A 27,763-nucleotide genomic window follows, 5' to 3' on the forward strand; every position below is an offset into this window, starting at 1 on the left:
GACAGCTACTCGTGAGGTAATCCCCCTCAGGAACAGTCATAGGGGAGGGGAATAAGGGGAAAATGGGAGGGAGGGAAGAATGGGAGGATACAAGGGATAGGATAACCATTGAGATGTGACAAGAATAAACTAATAAAAAAAAAAGAAAAAAAAAAGAAAAAATGAATTCATTTTAATAAACAAATATAAGCTTTTAGGAAGAGATTTCTGAAATCAGATCTGCGCAGTCAGAGAGTGCTCCTGCTTCAGATCTACAGATGCAAGGAGCTTTTTACTTCATGGCGCCCTATTCCCAAGGAAATGATCACTAACATGTAGTACTGTGGTTTCGTTTATTTAGCAAAACCCTTGAGAGCAAACAGCTGTTATGCTTTAGTAATATAGTTCATGATTTTTTATTTTACATGACAACTGCATTTGAAGTGATTTCTATGTGAATGTTGGAAATGTGGAGGTTGGGGTTAGGAGAAGTGGGAAGTACACAGCAGAGGAAACCCTGGGAAACTAAAAATTATAAATATGAGAGCAGTAAAGGGTACATGGCTACCTCTGATTTCTGAAACATCAGAGTTTTCCTCCACCCTTGTGTCCCCATAGCATCACACTCACTAGCAAAGCTCTTAACTTGTGTGACAACTGGTTGCGTGTTCTTTGCCCATTAGGTCTAGAGCAACATGTGACTAAATCTTTCAGGTGATTTAGTCATGCCTGCCTAACACAGAGTGACTGACATAGTAGATCACCAGTACTGTTTGGCAAGGGAAACAAACACTTTTATTTCACTTTAGCATAGACAAGTCCAGTAATTCTTCATAGCCCTCTGTGATGCTGAGAAGTTAAAGGCATTTATTTCACTGGCTGAACAGAATGATAAAGTGATTTTTATTGGGCCTCTCTTTGCTTTCCTTTTATGTGTGAACATCCTGCTGATTCTTTTGTGATATGTTTAAATTCATATGTTAATTTTTTTCTGCTTTGGTGTTCCCTTCTATTGTTAGTCATTAAACATACTTTTCATTTTGTCTTTCTCTTTCTCTTTTTCTTTCTCCTTCATCTTGTTTATGTTGTACGGAATTGACAGCATATTGTCAGGGCAGAAATAGTCAAGTACCCGGAAGAAGAAAATCAACACCCCAGCTCTTCTCAGAGTAGAGTCTGTTCTGTACAATAGTGCAGGTACTTGTGGGTGAATTACTGCCATTGGGAGGGGGGCAATGGGGGCTAGTTTATGTTATCTTGTTTTGCTTTATGAAGGAACATTTTAAGTTAAAATGACATCATGGTGGGCTGGAGAGATGGCTCAGAGGTTAACAGCGCTGCCTCTTCTTCCAAAGGTTCTGAGTTCGATTCCCAGCAACCACATGGTGGCTCACAACCATCTAAAATGAGATCTGGTGCCCTCTTCTGATGGGCAGGTATACATGCAGGCAATCTACTGTATACTTAATAAATAAATAAATCTTTTTTAAAAATGACATCATGGTTTAGAACTTTGAAAAATTGGTTCTTTGCCAGGAAACTTAGAAATTAAACAAGAAATTGAAAACAAATTAAAATATCATTTCAGTTACTTTCAAATGTGTTTATTACTCACACAGTGCAGAGGATTGAAGCAGTTATTTCATTAGTAATTTCTTACCATTTTCTTCCTGAAATAGATGGTAATTGAAAGGTTGTTATAAACTCCTTAAAGGCTTGAATTGTTCTTCTCTCTCTCTCTCTCTCTCTCTCTCTCTCTCTCTCTCTCTCTCTCTCTCTCTCTCTCTCTCTCTCTCTCTTTCTCTGTCTGTGTGTGTGTATAGACTTTATCAAAGCTGAATCCAATAGAGGGTTTGTTTTAATTTCAAGTTTTGCTTAGTGGTAGAATATTAGACAGTTTGCTAAATTTGTTGTTTCAGACTGAGCATGAGAGAGAAGGATGTGTGAAAGTATCTTTTGGTTTAAATTGATTTATAGGCATGGATATGAGGTGATTTAAAAAAAATTCCTCATTATGTCATGTTTTATTAGAATCACTATGCATAACCCCTAGTGAACTATTTGGAAGTAAGTGTTTTGAGAGGAATGTCTTGAAAACTGGAAACATTTTTTACAGTGGGACTTCTCAGAACTCTTCCTCTTTATGTGTGAGTCCTTTACAGACACCTCTTCTGATTCACAAAGTTATGGCCAAATGTAATGATCATAAAAGGACTTAAAAAATAATGAAAATCTTTGTCAGGCTGGAGAGATGGCTCTCAGGTTAAGAGCACTGGCTACTCTTCCAAAAGTCTTAAGTTCAATTCCCAGCAACCACATGGTGGCTCACAACAATCTATAATGAGATCTGGTGCCCTCTTCTGGTGTGCAGGTGTTTATGTGCAGACAGAAAACTGTATATATAATAAATAAATAAATCATAAAAAAAAGAAATGGTGGTATCTTAGCTATCGACTAAGTATACATGAATGATTTTTAACTTTTACTAAAATTATAACCAGGATTTAAGTCTTATTATTGAATTGTGTTTTTAATAAAACTTGTGATAGCCTCAGTTACTATTAAAATTCATGACCAAATTGCTACCTTAAAAAAAAAAAGGCAAATAGGAGAACTCTGAATCTCACTGTTTATTATTCTGATTGATTATTTTAAATACCTGTTTTATCTATCATCTTTGTTATTAGATGTTCACCAGGGCTCAGAAAACAATAGATGCTCAAGTACTTTTTCTGATATCCTTATAATAACTCTTTTCTTTTATGGCAGAGAGTGGTGAAGGCAGATATTGTAAACTACAACCAAGAGCCCATGTCAAGAACTGTTAACCCACCTCGGAGCTCCATGTGTGCAGTTCAGTGAGCACACACCATATTGATAGCCCTGGCCCTGGATTGGGCCCAGGCTGTCTAGGAACGTGTTTTGTCAGTGACCATCTCTGTAGTCAGTTCACACTTTCCTCCCGCTCAGTTCCTTCATCCTTGGCAGCTCCCTGCACTGGAAGGAACTCAGCTTCCGGACCATGCATTTTGAAATCTGAATGGAGAGTCCATTCTCTGGACTGAGACCGCCTCCTTGCTCTAGAAGAACCATGTTGCTTCTTTTTGTCCTCACTTTTTTTTTTCTCAGATATACCAAAACTAACCAGATAGGAAGATGCTCCAAGCTTTGATCATCATTTTCTATCTGAAGTTGTATATGTGAATATGTACTTCAGAGCACTGATGGAGAAACAGTTACTCAAGAAGGTGTTTCCTCGCTGGCTATTGAGAGTAAAATGTACAAAGGTGCATCTAATTGCAAGTGCTTCAAATGAGGCTGTAATAGAAATATTTTTTCATTTTTAAAAGGAGCCTAACTTGTTTATATTGTAGTTTATAACTCACAAGTAGTGAGTATTTGATATTGTATTTTTACTACTGTATCATGGTCATTGCATATTTTATCCTATTTGGCTTTAGATGGCTTTATGAATTTTGATAAATGGTTCAGCTGATCCTTCACGTGGAATTTCTCGTACAGACTGCATGAGAGTGCTTCCAGATGAGTCATGACATCCTTGGATCATTGTGGATCGATCACACTGTACCTGATGTTCAGATGTTTTTCTCACATAAATAAATTTATTTAAATTACATTTTCTGGAATTTTCATTCATTCATCTTCTTTTTTGCTACAGAAAACCAAAGTAGACTTGATCAAATGGCTAGCAATCTTACAACGTCTAGTGTGTAGTCAGTTACATAAGAGCTCCTGGTCATTTTGTTGGATTGTTTATAGACCTGTTTCTACAGCTGCCATTTCTGGGCCTCCATTAATCCCAGCTCATTTTCTACCTAGCTCATACCACTCCTGCCTCTGTGTACATAAAAGTGGATTTGTTCCTATCTGTTGGCTGGTACTCTACTCTCTGTTCCAGCTGCACAGATCCCATTGCTGGGAATCTCCCCCTCCCCTCTTGACCTCCCCCTTCCCATACCCCCTTCCTTTCTTCTCCCTTCTCCCACAGTGTCTGCCTTCTGCTCTATCTTGGTCATAGTTGTGCTGTGTATGCTGTGTTTTGTGCAAAGGCCTGGTGCTCAGCACATATTTGCTACTAAAGTAGGAATGAGTCCCCATCCCCCTGCATACACACATGAAGTTATTCTCAGCTCCATTGCTAAGAACTTAATATCAGTACCTCTAGGATGGTCCCTTCCCTTTCCTGTCCTGATACACAAGGTACAATTTCTGTAACTCTGTGAGTCTTGTATTATTTTTATAAGCTGGGTATCTTCTTCCTCATGTTCTTTAGTGTAAGCAAGTTTCGCGTCTCTGGAGACTTGCTGCAAGTGTGTGCAGAAAATTGGAAACCTGTGTTTAGAGCTGTTAGAGATGTTATGAAAGTTATTATCATGTACATCTAAGGGAACTCAACTGAGGAAAGAAACATATTTGTCTGAGATGATGGAATGTGAGAGCTAGATCTGGTGGAACATCTGTTTTTGCTTCAAGGACCTAAAGGTTAAGATTAAAAATTGTGACTGTACTCAGTAGGTTGTAGGGTAGCCTTTAATTTTATTACTATTTTAAATTTTCTAATACTTTAGTACCAATAAGTCCTTCCAGGTGATAAGCCCTTTATCCTTGTCCAGCCTGCTGTTCCTGTCAGCATGTGCCTAATGTTTGCAAGCAAGGGCATTTAGGAGAAGATGAAGCTGAATAAGTGAGGTCTGAACCTTCTCAGCTATTAAAAACAAGGAAATCATGACATTTGCAGGCAAATGGATGGAACTAGAAAAGATCATCCTGAGTGAGGTAACCCAGACCCAGAAAGACACACATGGTATGTACTTACTTAGAAGCAATTTTAGCCATATTGCAGGTAACCATACTACAATTCACAGACCCCAGGAAGCTAATAAGTAAAGCCTCGAGGCTTTTTTCTGGGCTTCTAGGAGAGAGATTTGTTGGCTTTAAATGCTGTTGTTGACTGAAGCCCATGGCTGAACTAAATTAGCTGAGGCTTTACTTCAGTTAAGGGGAGGCCATTCCTCCTTGGCCCTTTCGTGATGGTTTTTACATGCGGATGGAAACATGAGGAATTCAGAAGCTTATACCTCTCTCATGTGCGTGTGATGGTACAAGCTGAGCACTGTGAGTATCCAGGGGCAACAATCAGGTCTGTGGTGACAGTGAAGATTCTGTGCTGGTGAGTTTTTAAAGTTTGAACTGGCTGCAACTGACCAGGGGAGGGAAGACAATGGCCTTTGTAGGTTTGTTCAGTCATGGAGGATTCTACGACTTGTCATTTTTATAACAGCTGATGAGAGAAGAATCATCCCTTGTCATGAAGGGAGAATGGAGCTGAGAGAAAATATCTTTGGTAAGTGGCAGAGTCAAGAGCCATACAAAATGTTTCTGATTGAGAACAGAGTTGCCTGATAATGATGCTTGCTTTACATTTGTGTCACTCAGCTGACTTCCTTCCTGGGAACTGAACAGGTCAGGGTGTGAGTGGTTCTTTTAAGAAGTGCTGGTTGGCTTGTGAGGCTCCATCCACTTTCTTAACACTGCCCTCCCCCTCCCCGCCTTTTTTTCATCTCCATTGGTTTTCTGTATGTCAGTTAGGTGTGACCAGGTATTGAGAATCTCAGTTCAGGTAAAGCAAACACAAGCTGCATGCAGAACAGCACAGGGGAACCAGGCTTCTAAGTTCTGCATTACCAAGTTTTCCTATATCTCATGATTTATTTTTGAAACAAAAATGTAGAATAATTTTACTTTGACTGTTATCTCTCTTGCCTACAGTTTTTAATTTAAGAAATTGTAAGGTTTTTTCCATCTACTTTTAGACACTTTGTCTCTTGAAGGCACATGCTGTAATGTTTCAAACATACTGTGGTCACTTCTGCTGCTTACTGAGCTTTTGAAAAACACAAAAGTCTTTAGCCTAAACTGGTCATTGGATGCTGCATCTCAAGCGCACCCTCTCTTACATGTGGCAAACCACTCTCGAGTGGTTTTTTGGAGTGGCTCGAGGAACTCCTGTGACTGCTGTATTATTCTGGGAGGAGGTAAGCCCAGGTTTTAAAGTCAGTAACTGAAACAGTGATAGAGCATGATAAAATAAAATAGAATGTTTAAATGTTTGTGATGTTTAAAATAGAAAAGGGCTTTCCCATAACCTATGCTAGTATGGGCTGTAACGCTGGATGTCCTAAACAGTTTCAAGATTCAGGAGAAATGCAGGTCTGTTATGGTAGTTGTCTATCAGCAGACACAGTTTTTTTTCATTCTTGATAGAGTCCCCCCTTTCTAGCCACTCAGTTCTAGAATCTGCGTTAGCTTAAGTCCATTAGGATATAAACTCTGTTTAGAAGCGGTTTAGTCCATCAGGGCTAATGATGAAACAAGAGGATGTGTGCTGAGCTGTCTGAAGTAGAAGAAAAACCAACAGCAGCAAGAACAAGAACCCAAAATGACCCAGTCAACCAAATGAAGAACATCAACAAAGAATATCCAAGACTATTTACCTATTGGAGAAGGATGAAAAAGGATGTAGCTCTGAGGGACATTGCAGCCATCCTGAAGTCACAAAAGGAAAGCCTGCACAAAGAAAGGAGTGGGGCTCATGATAGAAGCAGGATCGGGGAGGGTCAGCAACAATGCATCTCTGTATCAAGCTGTGCCTTGAGCTGTTTAATAGTATGTCAATTTTCCTTTGTCGTTTGCTCTAATTTTCAATTCTTTTAAAACCATATTCTTCTTATATAAGCAAATGGTCTGTACTAGAGATCTTAGGTTCCCAGACAGATACCAAGCTAGATCTTTATTTTGCCCTTTAGACCTAGGCACATCAAAGTGTAAAATCCTTTGTCATGACAAAACATCCCTCAAGGACAAGCGTGGTTAAAAACATTCTAGATAGAACAAGTACCAATAGCATAACACAGCTGCCATCAAGAATTAGTGTAATCTTAGGCTGCATTCACTATGTGAGCACCTGGGTAGTCAAGTTAGCAGGGCAGCAGGGCTTTTATACTAGGCTTTTAAATGGTGCTTATGCTGCTGTCCTTTTAAAATTGTAATCTGGTTTGTGAGAGACAGTACTGTGCCTGCATTGCCCATCAGGGATGCTGATTTTAAGAGAAGAATAGCACATTCCACGTAAGGTGAGGGGATTTGACACCATATTAAATAGGTAAAAGAAGCTTATATTTAGTTCAAGTGGAAGGGAGAAGGGCAGGTTGAGATGGCTAAGATAGTGGTACTCAGCTAGGCGAGAGTGGCCTCTAGGAGAAGAGTAATAGGCTGCCAGAAGTAGGACGAGTGGGATGGAGCGGAGAAGGTTCAGTCTGGCTTAGGAAGGAACCATCAAATGCTTGCTCCCCACAGATGGGTGTTTCACTTTATGCCTTGTTACCTGCTATTGCAGGGTTATGAGCTTCTGCTTCAAAGGTCTGCACAGCCAACAAACAAATAGGAACTACTCAGAGTGGAAGGCAGTGAGGAGTGGTAGTGATTAGGAATTAATAAAGGCCTTCTAATGCAGTTTTAAAAGTTCTTTTTGCCAACTAAAACTTATGTGTGAATAAGACCTTTCCTGGCACACATGCAAGGCAGAAAATACTCATTCTTTTCCAGGCCACTTTACTTCCATTTCCCCTCTTTGGAGAACCTTTTTACTGTTTTGTAGGAACAAGACATTTACTTCTTTGTCCTGGAGGGCCAATGAAATATCTAATACACTGGTACTGTGCACGGTGACCTGGTGGGTAGCCTGGACCAGACTTCTGCAGACCATATGCAGCCCTATGCCTGTGAACCTCAGCCTTTGGTTATAAAGCTGATGGCATGTGGCCTCGTGTCATCCTGGGTTTTCTGAGACTCCGTGCATGGGAAATGCGAGACATGAACCATGTATAGCAAGTTAGTTCACCTGAATTGGGGCAGGAGGAAGGGAGAAAAGTGATCACTGCTTTCGAGTGACAGCCCTTCGCCACCGCTTCCCATTGGAAATTAACTTGTCTGTGTGCTTAGCTCGGATCCTCCAGTTCTTTCTAGCCCTGCAATGGTCCAGATTTCTGGGCATTGAGTTAGGAATGAGAGCAGTCCTCCCTCATTCCAGGTGGTAAGTAGAGCCATCGGTGCATAGTGTGGGGGGATCATGCCACCAGACTGCCCGTCCAGCAGCACATTTAGCCGCCCTTGGCCCTGCCTCTTGACTGCCTCCTTTAATCCTTAGTGGCATCCACAGGTTTTATGTGGTAGGACTTGCTAGCTCCATGTCTCTCAATCCTCCGCTTTCCCACCAGTGCAGCCCTCAGCCCCTGACGCCTACCTGGATTACTCAGAGGACTCCACCACTGGTCAACACACACCCCTGGGAATAAGTTTACCCATGAGTTCAAGTCACTCTTTCAGAACTTCTCTAAAGTCCCATATGGCCTTTTCAATCAAAGGCAAGTGGTTTTCTCAGTGTGACATTCAGAATTCTTTAACAGCTCTCCCACCCTTCCTGCTGTAGCACCTGCTCTTCAATCTGGTGAGCAGTTTGTTGTAACAGGTGGGCCCCACACTCTTACCATCAATGGGATTTCAGAGAGGAGGAGAGAGAGGTAGAGAGGGAGAGAGGGAGGGAGGGGGGGAAGGAGAGGACAGAAGAGGAAAGAGAGGGGCAGAGAAGAGGGGGAGAGTGAGAGGGTGTGTGTGTGTGTGAGAGAGAGAGAGAGAGAGAGAGAGAGAGAGAGAGAGAGAGAGAGAGAGAGAGAGAGAGAGAGAGAGAGAGAGAAGGGGAGGAGAGGAGAGGAGAGGAGAGGGAGAGAGGGGAGACTGCAGAAGGCAGTTAGGAAACCACCTGTCTGAAGGAGTACTGTCTTCCTAATCAGTCAGACCACCTAACCCCTCCAGCTTGGATTCCTCATCAGAAGAAACAGGGACTGGACCAGAGCAGTGGTAGGAACCCTTTAGCTGGGTTAGTTACCCTGGTGGTTCATTTAGGACAGTGTGGATATTCTGTATTATGTGTAAGCATATTCCTAACCTAATGTCTGGCATAGTCTGTCTTCCAGGTGGCCTCTAGGATTCTCACCTCCTGGCATTCTCATCTTGGTGTCATCTTTTCATGACATGTAACCCCATAATCATGAATGAAGAAATGGTGGTGTGTGGTCTCCAAGGGCAGGCCACTGAAGATACTGCCACTTTCACCTCAGCCTCTTGGATTGCTTCTTCTGGGAGAAGACAGGCACCATGTTGTGTAAAGAAATCTAGTATCAGGCAGACATAAAAAAACGGCATTCTACCTGAGAGTCCTTTATTGCAAGCAGCTTAGAGGCATTCTTCGCACCAGTCAGGCCTTAAGGTAATTGCAGCCTTGGCTTCCTATTTGAGTTCAGCCTCAGGGAAGAATCCAGTCTTAGTCAATGTTCTTTTGCTGTGAAGAGACACCATGATCATGATAACTTTTATAAAGAAAGCATTTCATTTGGGCTTACTTACAGTTTCAGAGGCTTAGTCCACTCTCATGTGGGGAGCATGGTGGCACACAGAACAGTAGTTAAGATTCTACACCCAAAGACAGCAGGAAGAGAAAGACACTGGGCCTGCCTTGAACTTTTGAAAACCCCAAAGTCTACCCCTAGGGACAAATTTTCTCCAACAAGGCCACACCTCCTAATCCCCCTCAATTAGCGCTGCAAGGACATTTATCTACTGCCTCTATTTTGACCCTACATTCTTTTCATCAGGTTGTTATATCATTATCTCAGTGCCGAACTTTTTCTTACATACCAAGTAAATACCCTTGGAAATCTTTCACTGGAGATTGTTTAATTTGTATTGCGTAAAGTCATATACATATGTAGCTTTTAAAACAGAAGTAGCTACTGTTGCATGTAAGAAGCTTTTGCCCTTTGGATTCATCTTTCTTCTGATTCATCTTTCCTCCTACATAGAGGTTACTATCTTCTTTCCCTGGCACCTGTGCACCAAGCCTTCTCCCCTTGAAGTACCATCAGGGCACACTGCTTCCAGGAGGCTTCTTAGCCTATTGTTCCTCTTAAGGCCAAGAACCTGGGCCTCATGCCAGAATATACTTACTGAAAGTTTGTTGAATGAATGAAAGCAAACTGCATTGTAAACTGTCGTCAACTGTACACAGCTTGGGAGTGAACTGAGCCACCTCTGTGTAGAAGCTAAGTAGAGGGACACATTTTGTCCTAGTTACAAACCAAACTCTCCTCTTCTGCCAGCTTCCTCTTTACCTTCAGTGAATTTTTGGGGTGTTATCAGAGGGTCCCAAAGCTGCTTGAGCTCAATTACCAGGGAAGCTGGAAATACCACTAAGCATTGGGCTCAGCATAGACACAGGGCCCTGGGTTCTGCCTGGGGATCATGGGGCACAGTCTCCATGTCTTCCTTTCCCTTATATGCACACTAGTGTTTTCAATGGTGAGCTTCAGTTTGCAAGTCTATAAAATGAGACACCATCCTGATGGCATTTCTTAAGTTTCTTAAGGCGGAGAGAGGCAGTGGAAGTCAGGATCCAAAAAAATCTGAATTCCAGACCAGTAGGTAAACTGCAGGTCTGCTTGTCTTGGAGAGACTGGAAGTGCAGATTTGGAGACCAGACACTGCTATAAAACTAAGGTTCCCCTTTGTTATAGAAACTTAATCCCCTGTGAGGTTCTGTCATTTTCATCCTTCACCAGCAGTCCAGGTTCCCTTGATGTCCCCTCATTTGCTGTAACATCCTCCAAATCTAGTCTGACTAGGGCAGGGAAGTCTTGCTTCCTCAGGCTTGCTCAGTTTCCCAGAGGCCATGGCTCTTGAGTTAGCCATTTCCTCTCACACTGGCCCTGCCTCCTGCTCTCTTTCCTATACCCTGATTTTCCCAAATGTGTCTTCCAAATTGGTTCTCTGTGCTGGGCTGGAGGCAGAAAATGATGGTGTAGAAAGTTGAGCAAAGTGAGCTCTTTTCTTACTTCTTTCACAAACAATTTGTAGGACCCACTTTGATTTTGCCTCTATCCAGAACACCCCTCAGACAGCTGAAGAGGTGGGAAGGCAGAACCAAGGAACTGAAAATGTACCAAGTAACTATTAACACACCAGGTACCGAGCTAGGTATATACAGTTTGATAATGGCCAACTTCTTCACCCTTTCTGCTCCACAGTTCACCACTGCTGTGGTCCTGGCCTTAGACCACTGTGAGATTTTAGATTCTTATCCTTAATAGACCAGGAAGCTGTGAAGTAGAGGAGAGAAATAATCTTGTCCAAGATCATCTCACCAGCAAGAGGCAAGACTAGGATTTGAACTTGCCTTCCCTGACACAGGAGCTGCCCTACCTGACAGTATTCATGCTTATTTAGGTTCCATATTTAGCATTTATATCTCCAGGGAAATGAAGCTAGAATGGGATTTCTTGTAAGTTTTTGGAGCCAAAATTATTTTAATTTTATGGCTGGGAAAAATGTAAACTTACATTTTCAGCAGACCAGAGATGATAAAGTATGTGTTTGTCAAATAAAATTCTTTACTGTGATAAAGTAAATCATTCTTTGGCCTTGTAAAAAATTAGGCCTCACTTGAACTGTTTTCACTTGGGCCTTTGCTAATATTTCTGTTATCTCCATTAGGGATTACCATGACAAATGCCTTTTATTCGCTTCGTTAAGCACTTGGGTGAACGCGTGAATATGCAGAGCTTCATAAGTCACAAGGAAATGAAACAACATGGTCTTTTGGAAATAGCTTGAAAGCTCAACAAAGTGGGAGTAACATCTGGCTCCACAACTTAGGGACTACAGCACTCTTGGTCAGATTTCTCAGCTTCTCCAGGCTTCAGTTTCCTAATATGTAAGATGTGGGCATCACTATGTCTAATAATTTTAAGAATAGGATGAGAAGACATTCTGTAGCATTCTACAAAGTTCCTGGTAAGTGGCGAGTGCTCGCTGTATGTCTTGATGAGTTGTATATAGCTCTCAGGGTAACTACAGGCTAGCTACTCATTGACCATGCTGTTTGCCTCATGGTAGGTGAAAATATAGAAAAGAAGATTCAGGACGGGGGCCCGGACATGCTCCTACTGACCCACTCTCTCTACTTTAGTCCCATCCTTTGCCGGCAAGTAGAAGCCTAGCACTTACCACATGAGCCTGTCTAGAACACTTCAGGTCCAACATAGATGAGATCATGGAGGTAAGAGCAGCTGACACAGAGGAAGGCACAACACACTTAGTTAATTTTACTGGGGGACAGATACTTCAAATTCAGATTTGAAAATGTAATTGGCCTGTCATGGGGTGGCTGTGATATATTCTCACAATGTTGAAATTCCTCAGTGTTTGTAAATGTGCCTAGGCAGGATTGGGTAGGAGATTTTTTATTTCTACTTAGGACAGAGTGAGTTGTGAGTTCTGTATGGATTCCAGGGTAGACTGAGTACCCAAAGCCCATTCTTAACTGCTTAATGGAAGTTTGGGCATGACCAGCCTCCTCCTCCTCAACCTGATGGCTTCTTTATCTGCCTACTGTCCAGGAAAAGAGTCAAGTGTAAACTAACCATTCATGTAAATGGGCTGTCAGGTTACTGAACCAATATGTTATGGTTAATCTGTTAAAACAGCAAGGTCCCTGGATTTGTAAACACTCCTTGATAAGCTCCTTATAGCATATACAACCCAAGAAAAATGAATGGCACCCACCACCTGTCCTGGAATCTGCCCATAATCCACACTGCTTGTCCAGATGACCTCTCCATTGAGTTCAACCCACCCCTACCCCTTCCAACTCATATGACACCACCTGACCTCAACTCTGTGCTGCCTTTGGGGTGGGGGTGGGGTCAGAGATTTCACAGAAATGCAGAGAGCCTCCAGCTTTAACACACTCAGAGAACGAGAGGGAGTGGGTGGGTATGAAGACGTACCAGGACACTGTTGGGAGATTTGTAAAATACCATTTAATTCATTCATACTGTTCTGTCCTCACCAGTATCCCAACTGCCACCTCATTATCCTACCTTGCCCTTAGTCCTTGGTGCTAATACATTGCCATAGAGTTGTCTTATTTCCATGGATCCTCAGGTCAACATCTGATCAAATTATGACGTGGGAGGGAAGGTCCCACCATATGTTAATTTGATGGATGGGAGAAAGGTTTCTGGGGAGGGAAAAGGCTATCAGAATCTCAGATTCTTGGCAAAGTTAACATATATGAAAAAAAATCATTGTCTATCGAAAACATGGTGACTGTCAAGTCCATCCTTTTTTTACCTTTAGTTTTTAGAATCTTTTAAAAATAAATCAAGTTAAAAGGTAGTAAATTAAAAATGCTGGAAGCAACAACAAAATCCCTCTACTGAGACCTCGAAAACTTGTTATAAAACTTACTTGAAGTTTCCTTGAGACATAATTGTAGCTCTCCTGTTTGTCACCTTTCATCCTTTTCATTTGATGACTTTCTCAAGTCTTCTTTTTTGTGAGTGTGACTGTTTCCTTTGGTAAACATGTCATAATTACATAGTGATATTTTCCCATGTAGGTAGTTTCCTAGCTCTGTGTTAAATGGTTCAGGGTCCACTGTCAGCCTTGACGACTCAATCTGCATGCCTGCTGTGCTAATGGTCTCAGACAGCTGTTCATCGCTCACCATTCACTCTACTGTGCTTTCTGTCTTCTGCCTATGCACCTCCTGTGGGATCTTATACAGAGGGGACAATCCCACCTCCCTTGTGTTTTTCAGTCTTGAACACGGCAACTTTTATGCATTCTGTTCTCTGAAGCCCTTCGCTTTGAGTGTTCCTAGCCTTTCTCTATCCTGACTCTCATGCTTTACTTCTATGTTAGATCTCAGGGAATTCTGGTTTCCGTCTCCTCTGACTCCCCGAAGCAGCTCTTGAGGAACCTTGGTGTATGCGTGTTATGACTTGTTATCTCCATATTACGGTGGACCTGTGTTCATGGTCTCTGTCCTTTCATCCACGATATTGGTTTCTTCAGCCTCTATCTCCTTGTACCTGTCTCTCTCACCCGTTCCTCTCATGTTGGCTGCCAAAAGGATGCTTTTTCTTTCTTCTCACCCTTGAGATAGTCTCTGTTTCTTTTTTTTATTCTAGGTTTAGCTACCCTCACATGTATGTTACCCAGGGTTTTTAGATAGCAAAGCCTGGATGGAGGGATAAAGAGACAGACACTTAGGGGAACTGCACTCATATAGTATTGGAGACGGAGGAGTCCCACATCAATTTTGCTTTAAAGCTAAAAAGTCAGGCAAGTGAGTTGTAAAATTCAGCGCGGGGCTGAAGGCCTGAGCAATTGATAATGTAAGTCATAAAGCCCCAAGGTCCAAATACCAGGGACTCTAATGTCTGTGGCTAGAAAACATTGGATGTCCCAGCTTTAAAACAAACAAACAAACAAACAAACAACAACAACAACAACAAAACCAGGTATCTGCCCTTCTTCAACCCACAGCTGATGCCCACCCCCATTGGTGAGGAGTGTGGTGGTTCAAACTTTAAATCTCTTCTGAAAACATTTTTACAGAAATATTCCGAAGTGAGGTTTTACCAGTGTTCTGGACATGTCGTAGCCCATTCATGTTGATATACAGCATTATCCCACCATACTCAGAACACTGCCAACCCAAACAAACCTGTATTTTTGTCACCTACCCTCTGATGAGATTTAGTCATGCTCCCATGCTTCCATTCTACAAATATACATAAAATTTTTTTTTATATAAGTGTGGTGGAGTGTCTTGCTGATGAGCCCCAGGGAGCTACCTGTTTCTGCTCCCCCACAACTCCTTGCACTGTGATAATAAAGATCACAGTAGGTTTCAAAGACATGGATTTTGGAGAACAAACTCAGATTCTTGGGTTTGTAAGACCAACGCATAACCTCCTAGCCTCTGTCCACAGTGTTTCTGGCTCTGGGTATTAATTCCTCCCCACTCTTTATCCTCCTGCATATGCTTTTCCAGAAAGCTCTCCATGGGTCTCCAGGCCTTAGGATGGCTTGTAACCACAAACATGCCCATATTATCTCCTGGATAAAACTTGTGTTAGCTCCCATTGTAACGTATGATGCCCCCCTCCCCCCCCCCCCCCGCTGTCCCTTGCCCTTGCTTACTTTGATATTTTTCTGCCTCTCTGGGACTTCTAACTTAAGTTTCATAACTGGACCACTTGAAATGTAGCCTCTCATCCTTTCCCTGTCAGTAGTCCCTCACCTTACTTTCTTACCTGTGTCCATTTGCCTTTAAACCTAACGTCAATTCTCACCCATTATAAAAAGCATTGCCCATGTTATTGGGGATCCTAGCAGCTGGGACATATATTTTAACCTAGCCAAGACCCATTGTTTATCTGTTCACATGTCTGTTTGCTTTAGGAATTCAAATAAATGTTGAATAAATTAATAAAAACACCACCCATATGGCTTACCATTCTCACATAGTTGTCCACTCCAACTCAGGATATTTTGTAGGGTTTCCTATTAGAAAGCCAGTGGAGAAATGTGTTTGCAGGGTTCTCCAATTGGACAAAGTATTGGAATTTCACCTCTGACCTCTCATCCCTGGCACAAACTCTAAGACCACAGCAAAGCTCCCAGAATTTCAAGGCACTGGACATTCTCTCTGCCCAACAGATTAATTTTAGAGTCATTGAAATTCTGCCAACTCTGGGGGGAATGATTTAGAAGTCAGGCTGACAGCCAGCAAAGGAGGAAATTGCTCTCTGTCTATTTCAAGATGAGAGAGTTGTAACCACGGTGCCTCCCCCAGTGATGCTGTTCAAAAACACATAAATTTAATACGTTTATGAAATCTAATCTTCTAACCATAAGTGTTTTAGGGCTGGCTTTGATATTTAGGGAAAGCAGCATGATGCCAGTGTGTTTGTAGATTTTGGAGAGGGCGTTGCCTTGCATATAAGCAGAACAGCATGGTCCCTGAGTCTCTGGAAGAGTCACCGTGGCATAAATAATTTGACGAATACTTAATTAATGCCTACTATGTTCAAAACACTTGGGCTACAGGGGTGTAAACACAAATTTCCAGGTGAGAGGAGTCCTATCTTAGTTCCCTGCTGGACACAAGTCATAGCATATGTCATGATTTCTTTTTTACCTGAGAAGTAGGGTCGTGCTATTTAGCCTTAAGAAAGATAGTGAGAATTTTGAGAGAAACAGTAAGAAAGAGCATGTCTTGTGTAACTCTCAGTACCTAGATGTCTATTCAAGGGAACCACAAAGAGTATTTGGTTCTCTGTAAATATAATCTGAGTTGTAAGCAGCCATGCTCTGCATCTTACTATAAGTGCTCTATACACAGGTAAGGAACTGTCAAACCAACTGTAAATGGACTTGTCTGAAAAATAGAACTACTATCTAATTCAATAATCAGCTACTGGGTGTATATAGAAGGGGAATGAAACTGCTATGTTTAAAACATGTCTACCCTTCCATGTTCATTGCAGTTCTGTTCATAGTGGCCATCAGCAGATGAATGGATAAAGAAACTGTGGTGCATCTATACAATGGAGTAGTACCCAGTCACAAAAGATGAGTGTACCATGTGGCACAGCATAGGTGTGACAGAGGCCATTATGTTGTGAAATAACCCAGCTTTTTCTGTGCCTTTCTAGACAGAACTTCATGACTTCACTCACATGGGGAATTTTAAAAGGTTGTTTTGTAGAAGTTGAGAATAGACTAGCGCTTACCAGAGATGGAGGAGAGTAGAGTGGAGAGTCGGGGAGTTGCTAAGTTACAGTTAATGGACCAGTGTGCTATAGCACAGTGGGGTGGCCATAGATAACCATGTACAGTTCAAAAAACTACAAGGAAAGGGTTTTAATCTTTTCATCACAGAGAAAGGGCAGATGTGAGGAGTGTCTCAGCATCATGTATCAAAATATCATTCTTATGCATTGATTTTGTGTCAACTAAAACTTTCTTAAACCTGTTTGGCTGTCATAATAGATGCTTTAGGGAAAAATAAAGCCTTCATTAATAGTGCTTGCTATATTCACAGTGTACTTTTAGTTTTCTCTCAAGACTGATTTGCAGCTTTACAGGCCACAGGGATTGGTCAAGTGTCTGTGCCATCACTGCATCTCTGCCTGACTGCCATATCTTCCTTGTATGGGTCCCGGTGATCATACCAAGGCCACCATACAGAAGTAATCATACTGAGGTAATGCAGTGGAATCTCCCCATCTCTAAACCACTAGTCATTCCCTTCTGCAAATCTCTTTTTGCCAAGGAAGAAGACATATTCATGACTTCCATGGATGGGAACCATTGTGGGGTTGATGACTGGAGCTAAGCCAGGACAGGCCAGCCTTGGTTACATGGAAGGCCGAACAATCAAGTTTTAGCATTTGGAACATACAGGAAGTATACATAAGATAGCAGAAGAGAGAAACAGCAGTGGGGTTATCTACACACTGGGAAATAAATGCCTAGGTGGATCTATACTTCATAGTTGTTAAATACAGTAATGGAATTTTGAGACATGCTATTTTATATTGGTAATGGGTACACTTATTATGTGTCCTTGTTAACTTTAACTGTCAACTTGGCACTACCTAGAAATTGCCTGAGAGGACAGTCTCAGTTGAATTCCTTAGGTCAAATTGACCTATAGTTCTGTCTGTGGGGAATTGTCTTGATTCTTCATCGACATAGGACCCAGCCCATTCCTGGAGGAACATTCCTTGGCCAGGTTGTCCTGAGCTATATAAGCAATCTAGCTAAGTACCAGCATGTGTGAGCCAGCACGCAGCCTTCTTCTATGGTCTCTGCTATGTTCCTTGGCTGTGGAGTAAATTCTCTGACCAGAGGTATGGAGTATCTCCCTGTTCCCCCTTCTTGACTATAGGCGTGATATAAGTAGCTGTGTGGCTTTCTGCCTGACTTTCGCTCAGTGATGGACTCTGAGAAGTGTGAGCTGAATAAATCCTCTCCTTCTCTAAGTTGCTTTTGATCAAGTGTTTTTATCACAGCAATCGAAAGGAAAGTAGAACACTTTGTTACAGTCATTGCTCACTCATTCTTCCGTGCCACCTCGGCTCGCTCCTCCCACTCCCTGGGTTTTATCTCATGTTTGCAAGCCTGTGTTTGGCACATAGTCTGTCCTCACCTTCCTGTCTGGTATAGCGCAGTGAAATGCCATCCATCATTCCCACTGATGGGAGAACGCATAGCTGTCCTCCAAACCCACAATTAATCACGTCGGAAAATGTGTCCTTTCTATCTCTTCTGTCTGGTCTTCTATGGTTAGGTGTTGTGGTAGCAGAGTGTGGTGGGTAAGAGTTTGACAGGCCACAGGCATCAGACAGGTCCACTGACTTAGAAAGCAGAGGTACCCGCTGAGGAGGAAAGGCCTCATGGTGCAGATAACCAAAATAGTTGCCATAGGTCTTGCCATGGGAGATGAATTTTTTTCCATGTGGCAGGAAATATCACATGTAAAGTTTGGAATACGTTATTTGCAAGTTGGTCACCATAAGGAAAGTCGAACCCAAGATGAAAATGGTCTTGTGGTGTCACAGACAACAGATAAGAAGTAGAATTGGAACAACATCAACGTTTGTGAATTTTTTTCGTATTTCATGAAGATGTTGACAATATCCACCATTCATTTGATGTCTCTTTTATAAAGTGAGGATCTTCAGAATTGTTTACCCATAAGAGCTTTGTTTGCCGCAGAATGTTACAGGCTCCTTTTAGTGGATTAATTAAGTAATTTCAAGCCTGCATGCAATACATTTTGATTACTTTCATCCACCCTGTTTAATCTCCCTGTCACCCCTCCTATACCCAAACTTTCTACGGGTCCCCTTCCACGTTCATGGCCTTTTGCTTTGTTTTGTGACTCAATGGGTTTAACCATGACTGTTTGCATTACTATGGGATGGAACAATCCCTTGGAGCCTAGCCATCTCCTATGCGGATGAAGATACTGGCTTTCAGTCACCTAGAATCTTTCAGTAGCCAATGGTTCAGCAGGGAGAGTTAGGCCACGGCTTTTTCTCACAGAGTGGAGTAGCATGCATGTGTCACTTTGGATGTTTGGGGTTAGCATTATGTCAGTTTTGTAGTTTGTATATTTACTTCCTCCTTTTATTCCTCAGTATTGACTATTTTTATTTTACAGACTTTTATGTATAGATAAACATCATGCCAAGTGTGGTAGTTCACACCTGTAATCCCAGCACTTGTGAGGCAGAAGCAGATGGGTCTCTGAGTTCAAGGCCAGCCTGGTCTACAAAGTGAGTCTAGTGAGCCTACAGAGAGAAATCCTGTCTTGAGAAGCCAAAACCAAAACCCACCACCACTACCAGCAAACAAACAAACCCATCACTAAGCAAGTCCAGTTTCTATTATTTTCCTGGCCTTATGCTATTCCATTGTATACATTTACCATGTTTAGTTTATCCACACATCAGTTATCAATTAATATGCCACTTTTTATTTTTCTATCTTTTATTTTTTATTAAAATTTAGATTAAATTTCGTGAATCTGATATAGCAGTAGGATTTGCAGTTTCTTTTTTAAAATATATTTTATTGATTTATTCATATTTCATCTCAATTGTTATCCCATCCCTTGTATCCTCCCATTCCTCCCTCCCAATTTCTCCTTACTCCCCTTCCCTATGACTGTGACTGAGGGGGACTTCCTCCCCCTGTATATGCTCATAGGGTATCAAGTCTCTTCTTGGTAGCCTGCTATCCTTCCTCTGAGTGCCACTAGGCCTCCCCATCCAGGGGACGCAGTTTCTAGGCCACGTGGAGTAGTTAAATCTAGCTAGTTATCCAATGCGCTTGCTCATATCATTATAATTTCTGTGGCTTGTACACTTAAATTTGATTTCATTTATGTTGAAGAGTACAATGTCTTGCTAGTAACCAGAATCATGCTGTACAATACATCTCTCTAACTTATCCTTCCCACTTAACTGTAATTATACATTTCTTTGGGTAACATGTGTCCTTCCTTACCTGTGCTTTACCAGCTACCTCTGGTAACCACAATTCTATTCATACACCTATAAGATCTGTATGTTAAATATATATTACATGTCCTTTCAGTTAATCCACATCATTGCAAATGACAGGATTCAATTAATTTTTGTGAATGAATAGTATTTCACATTATTTTATTTACTTGTTAGTTGGTAGACACTTCGGTGCTACTTTCCTGAACTGTGATGAGTTGACTATGCAGAGTTTAGCACCCTAATTCATCTTCTTTGGATGTATATCCAGGAGTGGGGTTGCTGAGCATTCCTAACGTTTGACATTATTGAACTGCTTTTCTTGCCACTATTGGTAATGTGTACATCTTTGGTGAAATATAATTATATTTTTGCCCACATAAAAAAATTAAATAAGTCTTTTAAAATCATTTTTATGTATATGGGCATTTTGTCTGCCCATGCATAGGTGAACCATGTGTGTTCAATACCTGCAGAGGCCAGGAGAGGGTGTCAGAGGCTCTGAGAGTGATGTTCACAGACTGTTGTTAGCCACCATGCCACCATGTGGGTACCGGGCGTCAAACCTGGGTCCTCTGTTAGAGAAACAAGTACTCTTAAACACTGATCAATTTTCCAACTCCTTTTGCCCATTTTTAAAATGAAGTTGTTTCCTTTGAATTGAAGAAACTGGAGAGATGGCTCAGCGGTTAAGAGTACTGGCTGTTCTTTCTGAGATACTGAGTTCAATTCCCAGCACCCACATGGTGGCTCATAACCATCTATACTGAGACCTGATGCCTTTTCTGGCATGCAGTGTACATGCAGATAAAGCGCTCATAAATAAATAAATAAATCTTTTTTAAAAAGTAAGAAGGCGGGAAAAAGAAAAAAACAAATATTCGATCACAAGCCAGGTTGTAGGGAGGCAAGATTTTAAAGCAGACTATCACTGAAAAAGAGGCCTTCCTACCTCCCTTCATCTCAAGCCCAAGGCTTATACGTTTGTGTTTGGACTTATTCTGATCTCATTTCATCATTTTGATGACTTATGGGTGTTCAGCTTAAAGACGTGTCTGTAGACAGAGGCACATATATAGACAGTTTGAATTCCAAGGGAGGAGAGGTGGAAATCTGGAAGGTAGCCTCCGTTTGGGCAGAGGGCTGGAAAGGGTAGGGCAGAAAGTCCCATGTTCTAGTTATCTTCCAACCGCTGTTGGGTGGAGCCTACCTTGCTGGCCTTTCTTCACCCTGAAGAAACACAGGCTGTCCTTTTGCACATAGATCATGCGGATGGAAAACACAACAGATCTGCTTTTCCAGAGGAACACAGGTCTCCTTTGTTTCCCTTAGAGTTTTCCACATGCTTCTGAGAATCTCTAGAAGTTCTGTCTGTCATTCTTGTCTTTTCTAGGGCCATATCCTCCTGCTATTGTGTGGAAACCTTGCATCTCCTATCCTGTTCTAACTTGTGTTTGCTTGTGATAGCAACAGCTTTATCACATATCAGATAGGAGCACTGCATGGAGCTCAAGAACACGCTTAGACAGAACGTATCAACAGTCCCCAGATTCACCCTTCCCCTACGATGCGCAGTCCTCGGCTTTTCCTCTGGCCATGCTTATGAAAAGCAACGTACACTCTTTAGGCTGAGTTTCCCCAACTGAGCTATTGTTATTTCCCTGAGTAAATGCATCCTTTAGGGCCCCACTGTCTTTCCATCATTGGCAGTTGTGAAAACATTGTCAGGGCACAGGATCTTGCCACGTTGCTCTGCAGGAATAGCAGATTCAGTCACCCATCAACACATTTTTCTCTTGAGTTGGACCTGACTCAGGCATATTTCCATGCTGTGCCTTTTATGAAAATGATGATGATAAAAGTGCATTTTGGTATTTTCTTAGCACATGGTCTCATCGCGATATAGCCCAGGCTGATATCAAATGCCGCATAGAGCTGAGGATGACCTTGAACTACAGATTCTCATGCTTCCATCTCCCAAGTGCTGAGGTTGTAGGTGTGTGCCACTATGCCCAGAGTGTTTTGGTCTTTTATCTTTCTATTTATCCATCCATCATTTCCCATTTCCCAACCCTTGCAACTGAACCTAAGGAATTTAACAGAGTTTGGCATCCTTTTGGAAAAGCTAAAAGAACAGCTACTAAAGGGTCACTAGATACATGCATTACTCTAGACTCTCCACATGGTATTCTAACAAACTCCTTGGGTGGAGAAGAAACCAGAGCTCATTTTTACAGCATTAACACTTGCAGGTGGGGGATGGGAAAAGTGCTGTGCTCATGGAAGAAATATTTCCTTCTTTGACTTGGCTTCAACTTGTATTATAATAAAAAATGGGAGAAGCACTTATGGCTAATTTAACAGATCCATTAGTGAAAGAACCCTTAGAAATCCATCCAGCCTTTTCATTATATAAATAGAGGGGACTTTTCAAATGGGGAAAATGCCTTGTTCAAGCTCAGATCATAGGAGCCAAGTGCCACTTCTTCGTCATTCTGTGGCCAAATAATTCTCTACAGCTAATTCTGAATCACAGCTCTCCCTACACTTTCCATTGATGGTTGTTACTGCCTACTAATGGCTCATGGTGTTTACTTTTCCAGGGTCTAGCATTTCACCACATAGCTGGACTCTGCCACATTGGAAAAAGAAGGTTTTCATGGTGAAATCAGTTCAGACCTGACACAGCTTAAGAAACTTGGTGGACGGAGCATTGTTAAGCCAGTAAGGTTCAGCTTTCAATATTATAAGTGTCAGTTCTTAAAGTTACAGGAATTATTTCATGCATGACAAATCTATGGATTTTCCTTAAGAAGCGGTTCTTGATTAAGAAAGGTTAGTCCCTAATTCCTGATTGAATGAGACAAACCTTGAGAATAATAGTAATTTATTGATTGATCCTCCAGAAGTTCTTATCAGGACCATGGATACTTCTATAGTGGATGGTTGGTCTCTCTATTTCTCAACTCAGCTTGTCTCTGACTCAATTTTGGCTTGTGGTTCTTTTGAGTCTAAACTGGGGCTTTACAGCTTAGTACCTCTTAGTGGTAAGAATATAGCTTCCCATCCCCTCCATGGACCACTTACTGTTCACCATTCATTGAGATTAGAGGATGTAGCCAGCATGCTTGACAAATCAGAGCCACCTCTGCCCTGATCCCTAAATGGTAAAAGTAACAATATTGCAGAAAAATGTGAAGTAGTGGAGCAAGAGGTACCCAAAGACAGAAGGCTTGCAGGGCAGACAAAACTGGAACAGTCAGGAAGCAGTGGGGGTTACCACATCTTCAAAGGCTCTATGAGCAGAATATTAGGCAAGATAATCTGAGTAGTATGGGCTACACTTTGGTCTCCTATTCAAGAAGGGAGAGTGCTTTGTTTTCTCACGGGAGGACATGTTGTTGTTGTTGTTGTTGTTAATGTTTTGTCCAGTTACCATGCCTTGAGTATTCATTCTTCAATATAAATTTTTTTGTGATTCCAAAGTCTACTGGTAGGAATGCTGTCAAACTACTTGGGGCAAACAAAACCAGCCCATGTTCTGTGAAAGGGTTCTATCACAGTTCCCATTCTGTGAATGCATGCACCTCTGAGTGACTGTCATGGTCTCATCACCTAGATGTCAGGACAGGCCAATATGCAGAGAGGTGCTAACACCCTTTGCTTCACTCCCAGTGCCTGGGAGTGCTACTGTAGCAGGCAGGTAACCTGGGTTGGAAACTTTCCAGAATTACAGGGATGTTTCACTTGTTTTCTCTCCCCTTTGGAATTAAATGATGTAACATCTTGCCACATTCTAAAGGGAGGAGTAACCCTTCCTGAGACCATTATCTCCCTGGGAGAAGGAGACTGGAGAATGTTCTATACAAATGGAGCTTTCACAGAGAGGAGAAAGAAGCTAATTCAATTAGCTTTCATTGAAACTAATGCAAAGTGTCTTCATGTTCCACCAGGACTCTGGTGACCTCTTAGAGTCTGTTGGGAAGGATCTTAACATCTAGGAATTCTGCTAGGGAGGCCAAATGGGATGGCATGGAGCTGCAAGAATTACAGAAAGTGAGGAGAAGTTTACCTCTGAGGCAGGCCAGCTGCCTTGTCTTGAAGACAAATGGCACTGGGTGAATAGCCTACCAGGTGACCACCCTCCAGGGACTTAAGGCAAGCCCAAATGGTAGAATTTGACATGTCTTCTCTTGGCACAGCTGTATGACTCTAAGGACCTGTGACTACCTAGGAAGAATAGCTGTTACCTGATGTGGAGCACTGACCCTTCCATCTAGGGAGACCTGCCCTGAGCTGGAGTGGAGGGAAAGGATTCCACTATTAAGTAGCATTTAGGAAAATCAGAGCAATCTGATTGTGCCAGAGAGTTGACTATATGTGTCAGCACTTTGCACCCACTTGGCTGAAGACCCCTGATCTTTCCTAAATCCCAGGGGCTAGAGCCCAGAAATGATGTTTCCCAGAATTCTTTGAGTCACATTTCCTAATCATGTTTCTTCAGTAACAAGCAAATTAGTTGCAATGTAGAAGGTTCTCAGAGATGGTTATTGCCGCCATTTTTCTGCTGGCAGCACTGAGTAGTGGTGGTGGTTGGGGGAGCATTTTCTGAGTGTGAGGCTGTGAAGTAGCCAGCAGGTACTATCCTCCAGTGGCCTGACTCACTGCTGCTGGTGAACCTAACGGGTGGGGAGGGGGTAGGGTGGGGGGAGGGAGGGCACTCTCAGCTCCCTCTTCTCACTCCAGAGATTTCAACACCACCTATGTCATCCTTCTTCGTGTTTGAAATACCCAGGGTATACTTTTCAGATCATGCCTGCCTGCAGCCATTAAAGCTGTGCATAGGCAAACCCTCTGTAAAGTGAGGGAGAATGTGGAAAGCCATTCTTTCCAGAAGACCTAACTCCTGAAGCAGGCTTTGCTACGGGCTTGCTTTAGACAGACAAGGCAAATATTTGGAGACAGAGAACCTATGTACATTTCTGGACACTAGCTATCTTACCTGAAAGACAATATTTAGTATTATGGCATAGTTTTATAGTTTGAACACATACATTTAACACTTAAGATAATTCAGGTAATTGTTTTTTCAGAGTGACTTACTGAATGTAATGCTCAACAAATCCTTGGTGGGTGTTGATGCTCAGAGGACAGGCAGGAAGGATGCAGGGCAAATGAGGAATCTGCATCTCTATGTCTTGGGTCGCTTCCTCAGCTCCTTCAGGCTAGCCTTCCAATGTTATCCTAGTGCTCCTCACTCTGTTTCCAGCATCTCCCACACATGTCTCTGCAGCTGGCCCTGTCCCCTCCTGCATCACACCTCTCTTGGCACTCAGCATGGCAGACATACTATGGATTGTCTCGCTTTGGCTGTCCTTCCCTCCCACTGAGGTTGCCTACTGTGTCCCTTCCCCGTAGTTGCCTACTATGTTTATTGCTGTCCTCAGGATACAACTCAGCTTGGCACCTAGAAACTACTCAACAGACACTCATTGAACAACTGAGCCCCACTGCATGTGCAGGACTACAATTACTAGTTTGTTTTCTCCCCTTAGTGGATATAGCTGTCCCTTGGTATCCATGGAGATTAGGTCCAGGACTTCCTGCAGACACCAAAGTCCATGGATGCTCAGGTTACTTACATAAAATGGTGTAGTGTTTGCATAGAACCCACACAACCTTCTGCAGACTTTAAATCATCTTTAGGTTACTTGTAATGCCCAGAGCATTTAAAACGCTATGTAAGTGGTTGTTGTACTGTATTGTCAGGGGAATGCTGACAGGAAAATTGTTAATGTTTGTTCAATATAACACATTTTAAAAAATATTTTCAATCCATGAATGTGAAATCCACAGACACAGAGGGTCATTATATATACTTAACATAATTCTATAAATAGCATCTTCTTGTTTAAGTACTACCTTCTCCCCTCCTACTTGCAGAACTAACTGCTCCTCAATGGGAAAGAAATGAAGGTGCACAGTTTATTTCAAGTAGCTGGGTGTGGAAAGGGTTGGTGAGTGTGGTACAGTATCTAACACTTGACTGGTCTACAAGGAGGATGTGACCTAGCTTCTCCAGGCTCGGGGGAGGCCATAGAGCCTGCTTGTGACCTAGAGCACACAGCCTCTCGAAGAAGTGGCCAAATGTCACTGAATACCATGCAGAACACATGTTGCAGACTGTCTTACAGCTGGGAGGACATAGTTCAGATGCAGGGAACACCAGCCACACCAGGCTGAGCCTTTCATAGAGCTTGGGGACAGTTTAGGCCTTGTCCAGATAAAACGCAATGGTAATCACAAGTCATAACTGGGATTCTGAAACCTTTCGGTGACATTTGTTGATAGTACATACAGTCATCATAGTAACACAGAGCAAGAACATCCATAGGACGTCTGTGCAGTATGATGTGGCAGGCACAAGCCACTTTGGGTTGAGTACTTGAAATGTGGCCAGTGATGGAAGATCTAGAACTTAATTTATTTTATTTTGATTGATTTGAATTTAAGATTAGTCACTGGTGGTGGTACGGATCTAGGATTTAAATTTCTTTATTTTCTGTTGGTTTTTCATGTGTCTTTGTTGGTATGAATACATGTTTATATGTGCATTAGCACATACATGTGTATATATGTGTGTACATGTGTGTGTGTGCATGAGTGTGCAAGCCTAAGGCTTACAACAGGCATCTTTCCGAATTGCTCTCCACCTTATTCATTGAGGCAATGATACTCTGTTGAACCTTGAGCTTGCCCTACAGCTTCTCCTGGCTCCAGGACCACTGCTCTCTCCCTTCTGAGTGCTGGAATTACAGACGGGCTCGCTCATCCACTTGGCATGTATGTATTTACCAAGTGCTTAAGTGGGTGATGCAAAGTCTAAATTTAGGCACTCACAGATGTGTAATAAAGGCTTTATCCAATAAGCAAGCTCCTCAGCTCCTCAGAACACACACACACACACACATACATACACACACACACACACACACACACACACACACACACACACACACACAATCTCTCTCTCTCTCTCTCTCTCTCTCTCTCTCTCTCTGAAAGAAAACATAAGATATAACTAAGAATAAACCCAGGGAGTTCAGTGGCCTGAGACCTCCGAGCACATGACTCCTCCTGCTGTTTAAAATATATGGAAGGACAACTTCCTGTCATTCCAGGAAAGAAGTAGGCTTGTTTGTAAAGTAAGAACTTGGCCATAGGACATAGACTTTTCATTCGACAAGGCCATCTAGAGAGATATAACCAAACAGTATATAAAACACACAGGAAGGGATTTGGCTCCTGGAATTATGTGAGCTGAGAGATCCCACTGTCAGCCATCTGTTAACTAGAGGCCAGAAAAGCCAGTGGTGTAATTCCATCTGATGTCCAAGGTGTGAGGACCTAATAAGTTGATGTACATGCTAGCCCAGGGGCAGAAGCACCGGATCTCAGTTCAGTTCGGCAGCCAGCCAGGCCAGGAGCAAGAGCCTCTTTCCTGTGTCTTCTCCCTGCAGACTCATGGAAGATGATCTTCTTTCCAGCCATAGCTCACATGCCAATCTCAGGAACATTCTCACAGAAACACCCAGAGGTATCCTTCAATCTGCACACCGCATGGAATAGTCACAGTGACAAGTAATAATGAAACCATTTATGTATCAACAAGAGATGGGCTCTGTGCGGCTCCTGAACCAGTTTCTAAACTAGAGGACCAGACCTTGGGCAGACAGAATTGCAGAAAAAAGACCACCTGAGTGCCACCCAATGACTAGTCA

General features: G+C 42.2%; 1 protein-coding gene across 5 annotated transcripts in view; it reads left to right on the top strand.

Moving 5' to 3' along the window:
• The window catches only part of RAB28 (RAB28, member RAS oncogene family), an 83,155-nt gene extending 79,539 nt beyond the window's left edge, over nucleotides 1–3,616 (top strand). For 3 of the 5 annotated variants that reach the window (XM_084799200.1, XM_084799202.1, XM_084799198.1), the window contains one exon: nucleotides 2,749–3,616. In XM_084799200.1, coding sequence (XP_084655326.1) covers nucleotides 2,749–2,841 — 93 coding nt within the window. In that variant the 3' untranslated portion in view covers nucleotides 2,842–3,616. Of the gene's footprint in view, nucleotides 1–1,081; nucleotides 1,177–2,748 lie in introns of all 5 variants that reach the window. The other 2 variants (XM_084799201.1, XM_084799199.1) reach the window with 1 other exon arrangement.
• The last annotated feature ends 24,147 nt before the right edge of the window (nucleotides 3,617–27,763 follow it).

Source organism: Acomys minous, assembly GCF_964271855.1.
Source record: "Acomys minous genome assembly, chromosome: 10".
Taxonomy (NCBI): Eukaryota; Metazoa; Chordata; class Mammalia; order Rodentia; family Muridae; genus Acomys; species Acomys minous.